This window comes from Nicotiana tabacum, chromosome 1, assembly GCF_000715075.1.
Source record: "Nicotiana tabacum cultivar K326 chromosome 1, ASM71507v2, whole genome shotgun sequence".
Taxonomy (NCBI): Eukaryota; Viridiplantae; Streptophyta; class Magnoliopsida; order Solanales; family Solanaceae; genus Nicotiana; species Nicotiana tabacum.
Window position 1 is genome coordinate 68,446,139 of NC_134080.1, and position 9,079 is coordinate 68,455,217.

The following is a 9,079-nucleotide window of genomic DNA, read 5'->3' on the forward strand; positions in this document are numbered from 1 at the left end:
GCCTATTTGGTTTGCATTCTGAAAATAATTTGATTAGGTAACTGATTATTTTAATCTTTTGATTAAGAAATTTCCAGCTTTATAAGCTGATAAGTCATTTTTCATTAAACGTGAGTGTTATGTACAGTAAATTAAGATCGATTTTGATGACGGAAGTGGTGGTTTAATTGAAAATACTGATTAAGCGAGCTAAAAGAATCCAAACCTCAAATCTATAATTGGAATTAGTATGTAGAATTGAACACTTCTATCATTTTGATTTAAGTGATTTTTCTTTTTATCGAGTATTCATATTTACTAATTTACGAAATGATGTTCTGACTGATTGGATTCTGAATTTAGGGGAGAGATATTTTGGAGATGGATTATCCAGTTGGACCATCTGGTACCAAGGTTAGTATTTGTTCAACTTTTATTTTACATTTTGAAGTAATTCTTATATTGGATATTAATATTTGTGGTGTTCTGAGAGGTTAAGATTAAGAACACAAGATATGAAGGTTTCTTGTAGTTGATTAACATATGCGCAACTGTTGAACTGTAGGTTACATGTGCAAGATTATTTAGTGTGTGTGTTATGACAAGTAAGGTTGATCTGCAGACCAATTAGGCGTTGGTTAGACTAGACTGAGTAACCCAATTTAGTTGTGACCTCTTGAGTTCAATTGAACACTTTGAAATGGGACTGCATAAACCTAGAGGATTAGCGCATGTGGTTGAGCGATTGTGGCTACCTTAAATTGGAGAATATTGAGCTTGACCGCCTTTAAAGGAAAATTCATTTATGATACTTGACTCTGTCAAACGGGTTATATTTTATTCATCTATAAAAGTCCACAACTCTTTAATATTGGTGACTTGGATTAGCTGAATACATATTTCCCTTGCCCTGAGTTAACTCATACTTGATTCTATTTTTTGGACTTTAACAAGAGCAGTATATATTTCCGAGACAAATTCTGTGGTGAAATTCCTTCCAGCTAAAAGTGAAGCGTGCAGGAGCTCATTCTTTAACTTCACTGCTTTTTTGTTTCCCGTTTAATGGGCCTTAGGGGGTGCAAATCCGAATAAGTCTAGGCCCCAATAGGGGTACTGGGTAGAAAACCAGGAAAAAATACTCAGAAGATAATGACCAATATGTATGTTGGACATTTTGATTACAATCATCATATATGAATCTGTCGCACTGTGATCTCTTTCTTGCTTGAGATACTGTATTTTTTGGGATGTGAATCTAACGTCTCTTCTCCACAGGACATGTGATTCCAAAAACTGATTATGCTTCTTTCACAAACCAAGCTCATGGAACGTATTATCCGCTTTGGGCCTAGGCCCGCACGGATTTGTCTTTCGGGCTACACCGCATTGACAATGGCGGATCTATGGGTATACGGGCGGGTCACGTGAACCCATGCTCCTCTCCCTAGGCTATGTGCATCATTGGTTATTTTTTGGTAAATGTACTTATATTTTAATGTGTGCCTCCATGCTCAATAGAGCACTTTGGTGTATTGGCTAATGGGTGCCCCTTTGACTCCTAGGTTGAGGGATCGAAACTCATGCCCCTTTTTCCAATTAAAATCTTTTTACTTTCTGTTTCCTTTCTTTCTTTTCTATTTCTTTATTTTTCCCATTTGTTCTTTTCTCGTTTAACACTCTTCGAGAGGTGCAAAACCTTGAAAGTACATCCCTCATCAGCCTGTTCTTTGTCCCCCCCTCCCCCCCGGGACTCAGCAAGGACACTGAGGTTTGCCCTACTATCGTACTGAGGGAGATTCGACTTTGATACTATATTTATCACGACCCAAGCCCATGGAACGTATTGTCCGGTTTGCGTCTAGGCCTGTACGGATGTCTTTTGGGCTACGCTACACGAACCCCAAAAGCGCACGTACCATGTGAACTTGTGCCATGCCTTATAAAGCTCTTCACTTCCCTCTCCCATTCCGATGTGGGATTCGCCTAAGGTGACATGTGCACCCCTTCTTCGAAAGCTAGCCAGCCTAGAAGTCTGCCGGTCCTGCTTGACCCCACTTCATCAGCCTGTCTTCTGTCATGAGCATCACAACTTCCCTCAATGTGAAAATTATGTTGCCGATGAAGTCTTTCCATCATTTTATAAATATTTCCCCAAATTCCACACCCTACAGGAGGTGCAATGTTTTTAGTCTTCCATACCCCTTTCAAAATTTCACACATTTCTGCTATCAGCTTCCTCCATAGAGCGTGCTCCTCAATCCTGAATCTCCATAACCATTTTTCTGATACGACCTTGTTGAAAAACATAGAGATCTTTCATCCCAAGACACCCCTCCCCCCAATTTTGTTGGAGATGTAACATCCTCCTAGTTGACTAAGAGAAACTTCCTAGCCCCCATTTGTGGAGTCTTATAGGAAGTTCCTTTGGAGCCTTTCTAATTTACCTGTGATATTCCTTGATGCGGCAATGACATAAAATACATAGGGATGCTCGACAGAGTCTACTTCCTTCAATCCTTTTGATATATACCTCTTTTTATATGATGCTAGCCTCTTTTAAACTCTCTTAATCACCGGGCTCCATGTTGCTTGGTCTTTATTGGGAGCGTGCAAAGGTAAGCCAAGATAAGTGGTTGGAACTTGGAAGAGCTCCAACCCTATAATCGAGCACGTGTGCTAATCGCGCAGTATTATCCACTTCACCTATTGGAATAATCTCACACTTCTTGAGGTTGATCTAGGGCTTGCACTGCCTCGTACCACATAAGAACCCTTCCAAGAAAATTTAACTGGTAAATTTCTGCTTCACACTAAACAGAAGTGGTCATCTGCGAACATGAGGTGTGAAACCCTTGTCCCCTGATTGTTGCAGAGTAGCCCCTCAAGTGACCACTTACCATAATTCTATCCATCATTGTAAGTTTTTCAAATACCAAGATGAATAGCATGAGAGGCAACAAGTTCCTCTGTCTCAAGCTCCTCGAGCTGCTAATGAAACCCCATGGGCTCCCATTTACTAGGATCGAGAGTGACAGTTGATATGCAGAACTTGATTCACTTTCTCCTCCTAATTCTGAATCTCATCTTCAACATTATATAGTCTAAGAACTCTCGATTCACATGATCATATGCCTTCTTAATATCCTGTTTACACAAGATTTCCGACTCTCCCTACTTTCTTCTGGAGCCAACCACTTCTTTTGCCACCAAAGCCGTGTCTAGCATTTGTGCGAACCCACTCTGAGATGTAACACTGTCTCGTCCAACACTTTCTTCAATCTACTAAAAAACTTCTTAGATATTATTCTTGTAGATGCTTTGCGCTAGACTTATAAGCCTGTAGTCCTTAATATTCATTGCTCCTCTCTTTTCCGATATGATGGCTATGAATAATGTGCCGAGACTTCTTTCGAATTCTCCGGTCTCCTTTTTTTTATGAGACATTAGAACCAGCTATAATATTTCAATTTTCTGTGAACTGTAATCAGTTCAACGCGGACCTAGTTTAGTGATGCAAAAGACATCCCCCCTAGGATAGTCAAGTTCACCTCCAAGAATTAACTGCTAATACAAAAAAAAAAAAAAAAATTAAAAAGGAGCTCTGTAATGACTGTGATGGTGATTACTTTGGATTACTGCCTCTGTTCTATCACTATTGAGGACAACCAAAATTCAAGGTAGACATTAGTCTCAATTTCTTATTACACATAACTAACAATTTTCTGCTAACTCTTTAATGTCACTTCCTTGAACAATACAACTCCACGAGAGTATATCTGGAATCTGATATAATATTAGATATCTACTTTAACTACCTTTTGTGGAAGTCACTTTATGTAGCATAACTTTAGTACTTTACTCAGCAACTGCATGTTTTTAAGTATATTTTCACACACACAAGAATACTAACTGAACTATACGCCTTTTCCATAGGATGCCCTGGTGCTGAAGGAGGTTGGTTAGCTCTTCGTTTTTTCAAACTGGTGTTTTTATTTGGCTATGAACAAGGGGCGCTTTTTAGCTTTCTTATTCTCCCTCCCTCTTTTCGTCTGCATACATTAACATAAATGTACTGAAGAAACCTCATTTTGCTGAATCTATTTTGGCCTTTTCTTTTTTAACAGAAGATGAGCATGATGTGGTCTGGTTTTGGTTGGAGAAAGGCAAGCCTCACGAGTACCCCGTCTGTTCTCAATACTTCAAGGTAGGTCAGAGTACTATCTGCAGATGCAGGAATCCTTCTGAAGTGTTCCAAGAAACATTTTACTGATTGGATTTTTTTACAATGCACCTACACAAACTAACTTGTTGATTTGGTATTTACAGCTAGATGTTGCTGGGCCTGGAGGGCCTCTCGATGGGCATGGAGATGATCACTAAGTTGAGTTATAGGTTTTAGCATTAGAATAAACAGAGACTGTTTCATACTTAATGCAGAGGTCGAACTTGAAACTTTAGCTAGTGAATCTCAGTAAATTTACATTGATTTTTTACTTCCATGGACTAGCCATACCAGAGGCTGGATTTTCTTTTAACCTGTCCATATTATTCTTAAATAATGATTGGCTATTTTTTGTGCCAATTTCAAATGTTTTACTAGCTCATACTACTGCTGTACCTTCTTTACTTACATTTGATTATATGTTTGATTCATGGTTGTGATAATCGTTTCTATTCATCATTGTAATGTTGTTGCTGTAATTCCCAACTGAGCAACATATAAATGAAATAGGTTAAATCGCAACCTAGGGCTGTGAGGCACCGTTCAGCTTCATGTTCCTTGCACTTTGTATGTTGTTTAAATGCCCGTATTGTTAAATTTACAGCTTTTTGTGTCTTGTCCTGTAGCAACTGATTTAAAGAGTATAAAAATGTCTAAGAAGGTGCTATTGATCCTTTTAAGAATATTTCACTACATCTGACTCATTTTTGCTTTATAGAATAGAACCTTAATATATGATGAGGACTATAAATTGTTTTATCTCCTTGCCATGGTATCGATATTTAGTAGCACAAACTCTATAGGTCCAAGAGAAATTTACTGCTCACTCAATGCGTCAACGACCTTAGAATTTGATAAGGTTGGTATATTTTGGTGATCCATTAGTTGACAAGGTTGTGAAGTGTCAGTTGGCTTATTGTCCTTGGATTGGTGTGAATTGTGATACTAAGACTGCATACTCTGTTGCTGACTATGTCTTCTGATTAAATTACAATATAGGCAAAGAACTATGTTATCATCGAAATCCCATGTATTAGAATTGCCGACGATGCGAAATATCCATTTCTTTAGCAGAGACTGATTATATTGGCTGCTTATGCAAACGAATTTGTTAAATATCATGTAGGTTGAGAATCCAATGATAGGAGGTCGTCATCGGTATTGTCATTATATAGTTAAGTTGAAGTTCTCATGCCCCTTAGTGAATTAATGGCAAGTATGAGGGCACGGGAGGCAATTGCTGAATGCCTTAGTGAATTACAGTCTGAATCCCATGAAAATCAGCAGAAAGCTCTGCTAACCTTGGCTTCAATCACAAAGGTGAGCCCTCAAAATAGGAACTTGTTAGCTCAAGCAGATGGTTCTATTTCTACCTTGTCAGCCTATCCATGTCTCCCTCCTCTTCAACTATTCAACTTCTCGCGCTTTCCATTCTCTTCAACCTCTCACTCAATCCTAATCTGAAGCAGTCACTAGCAGACATGGATAAGATCATGTTTCTCAACTCTGTGATCCTATCGTCAACTTCAGCTGAACCAAGCAGGATAGCAGCTTCTCTACTCTGCAGTTTGGCAATGCTAGATAAGAACAAGGCAAAGTTTGGAGTGGCTGGAACCGTTGAGGCTCTCGTAAAGGCAATCTCGAGACCAAGAGGCCCTGCTTCTCATCACTTTCTGAGCACATTGGCTGAACTGGTGCAGTTTCATGGGAATTGCACGGTGGCTGTCCGAGCGGGGGCAGTTCCGGTTCTGATCAAATTAGTAGAAAGTTCTGATTGTGAGGATCTTGCTGGAACATCACTGGCAATACTCTGCTTGCTTGCAAGATTTGAAGAGGGACTAACTGCTTTGAAAGAGACTGAACAAATTGTGCTATCAATGTTGGAAATTTTGAAGGGAAGGTGCATGTTGAGTAAAGAGGGAGCTGCTGATATTCTACTCCGTTTATTTGATGAAAGTGAGAGATGCATAAGAGATGCTCTGAGGTTGCCTGAGTTTTCATCTGTGATAGCTGATCTTTCTGTTAGAGGGTCAGTGAGAGCTCGAGAGAAGGCTAGTTTACTCATGAAGAAACTAATGGAAGCTAACGTGGATATTGTTTATGGCGATATTGGCGACAAAACCGCGACATATTTGCAATGGTAGGAGTAGCTGCAAGGCAGAGGCAGGTACAAGAAATGAATTTGATGGTAGTTGTTGAAATTTTACTGATTTTCGCATAAAAATTTATGTTTCGTCGTAAAAATACTTGGATTAATTGAACCTGTTATAGTGCATCAGCCCCTCCATGTCGGATATTGTGTGAGTTTACTTCATATGTTGGTGTACACTTTGTCCATCAATCAAGCAATTCATGGAGATTCTTTACAATTCTTAGAGTTACTTGTGAGCGATACTGTGTTAAAACAACAATCAGAAAACAAAACTGTTAGAAGAATAAAGAAATCTAGAAAACAATAAAGAATCAGAAATATTCCGAGTCCACAATTTTCTTGTGCGTCCTTAAGGAATTTTAACCCCCTCACAAGTTGCCAAGGTAATGGATTAAATTCTCCCAGGATAAAACGGAATAAACCTTCCTGCAACAGTGGCAATACAAACTACAGGATGCCAACGAACTCAAAGAACGGAGCAAAATCACACTTGCGAATTTGAGAGAGAGAGAGACTGCGAATTAGGATGCAGTGTATTCAGAAAGAAAAAAGTTCTGGAGTGTTTTTCGTGTGTAGAAAATGGAGCCTTGCCTCAGAATTTATAGGCAATTATCAGAAGAGGTGTCTGAAAAAAGTGCCTTTTCAGAAGAATACGCTGCCTGCCGCGGTTCTACCGCCGCAGTCAAATAGGCTCTCTGAATCAGTGACTTGACATTTAATTAATTATTAAATAATTAAATAAATTTTGTCCAAAAATTAATCTTATCGATCATTTGACAAAGCCAAAGCCAAAGCCAAAGCCGAGTCAAGCAACGACGACGGCGCGAGGGTTCATTCTCTTCAACTACTTTTAAGAGTTTTAAGAAGTGATTATATATATAAGCACACAAATGTGGTAGTGCAAGACAAAAGTTCACTTCTTCAAATTTTTCATTTTCCCTCCATTTCCAATTCACACTTCTTCTACTTTAAAGCCCAATGACTTAAAGTCCAATATTACTAACAAGACATCAAAGCTCAACTTTTCTAGCAAGATATTTCAATTGCTCATCAGGCTAAAGTTTGCAAAAATGCTAACAAAGCACTATTTAAGGATCATCTTGGGTTTTAAGTTAAATATGAATGATTAACCTCTTAAAAGTTAATTCGAGTCTCATACAGAAAAAAGTTATGCACTTGAGGATAAATTTCCAAACAAATAAAGTTTACCTACTTCCAAAGCGAACATAACTCTAAATATTTAATAGTTAATTAACTTCGTTGGTATATGTGGTGAATAGTTTAAACCTCGCGATTATAATGAGATACAAGATTTACTGAGGTGATTGCTCGTAGAATAACAGTTTGATATGATGTCCAATGGTTTGCGTGAATTTTTTTAAATTAGATATTGTTGGGAATACTTTAATTAAAACAGAATATTTAGGGTGTGTTTGGTAAAATATTTTCATGGAAATGAGTGGGTTTATCACTTATTTTTCCTTGTTTGGTCGATGAGCGAAAAAGTTTTTCCGGAAAATATTTTCTAGTATTTAGTTACAACAACAACAACAACATACCCAGTATTATCTCACACCGTGGGGTCTGGGGAGGGTAGTGTGTACCCAGACCTTACCCCTACCTTGTGAGGATAGAGAGGTTATTTCCAATAGACCCTCGACTCAAGATAGTATAAGTACCACATTAATAAAAATATAGGCAAGAAGAGACAGTATCAAAAAGCCATATAAAAGTAGAATAACACAACAAGACACTAAAGTGATCATCAATGAAAGAAAACAACGGTTAGTCATAAAAACCTACTACCTGTTGATACCCAAATTTTTCCTGTATATTTTTTATATGCAAAATACTTTCAAAATAGCACATGTATGCATATATAAGTATTTACAAATATTTTTATTATTTTTCCTTAATTTTAAAGGTTTTTAAAATCAATTTTATTGCCTTATTTTATCAAGAAAAACCCAATAAGTGTTCCCAAAATTGGCATTGTGGTAATTCATTTATTGAATTCTCATATTTATACTAAAATATAGCTAAGGTAATTTTCGCACATTTTTTAAAAATTTATTTAGTATTTTAAAGCTAAATTGCATATAATTGCAATATTAGCCTATTTTAGATTTAATTGCGTTTATAATTACAAAATTGATTTCAGTATTTTTAATATAATATATTATTAATTAATCTAGTACCTTTAATTTGTTTCCAAAAATTAATTTGCTATTTTTTATAAAATAAATGGGGAAAAGTGGCTATTTAAAACCTAGCCAGATTTTATTTTCAATTTCAGCCTAATTTGCACCCCTAATCCAACCCAATTTCAATTCCTAAATCACCCAGCCCAAATCCTAAAACTACCCGGCCCAACCCGGATCAGATCTTGGCCGTTGATCAATTTTGATCAACGGTCTAGATCCGCCCTTACCTTTTTTAATCAAACGACCCCCCCAATACCCTTCATTTTCCCTCACTCATCTCTATCTCTCTAACCCCTGGTTCTCTCTAGAACCTTCCCCCATCCCCACCTCTCTGATGATCCTTTTCACCTTCTCCGGCCACCCTCTAACCGAAATCCATGGTGATTTCACCACCCACCAAGCCACCTACGCCTCCTTACGTCTGGTTAATTGAAGCTCCATGACTCGACCATGAAGGGTTGTGTCCAGACTCTATCGATTCGAGTTCCACGGTCATCTCCGGCCTTGTTCCGGCGTACCATG

The 9,079-nt window shown here is 37.9% G+C and overlaps 1 protein-coding gene across 6 annotated transcripts; it reads left to right on the forward strand.

Moving 5' to 3' along the window:
* Positions 1-36: 36 nt before the first annotated feature.
* LOC107798523 (uncharacterized) lies at positions 37-6,575 on the forward strand. 6 transcript variants are annotated; one of them, XM_075251341.1, is made up of 6 exons: positions 37-110; positions 343-393; positions 3,913-3,933; positions 4,104-4,183; positions 4,306-5,521; positions 5,671-6,575. In XM_075251341.1, the coding sequence occupies exons 5-6, from the start codon at positions 5,393-5,395 to the stop codon at positions 6,343-6,345; spliced, it is 804 nt and encodes a 267-aa protein (XP_075107442.1). In that variant the 5' UTR covers positions 37-110; positions 343-393; positions 3,913-3,933; positions 4,104-4,183; positions 4,306-5,392; the 3' UTR covers positions 6,346-6,575. The 6 variants fall into 6 exon arrangements, with proteins under 6 accessions (XP_075107442.1, XP_016477019.1, XP_075107443.1 ...); XM_016621533.2 differs by having other exon boundaries at positions 46-227; XM_075251342.1 differs by lacking the exon at positions 3,913-3,933 and having other exon boundaries at positions 46-227.
* The last annotated feature ends 2,504 nt before the right edge of the window (positions 6,576-9,079 follow it).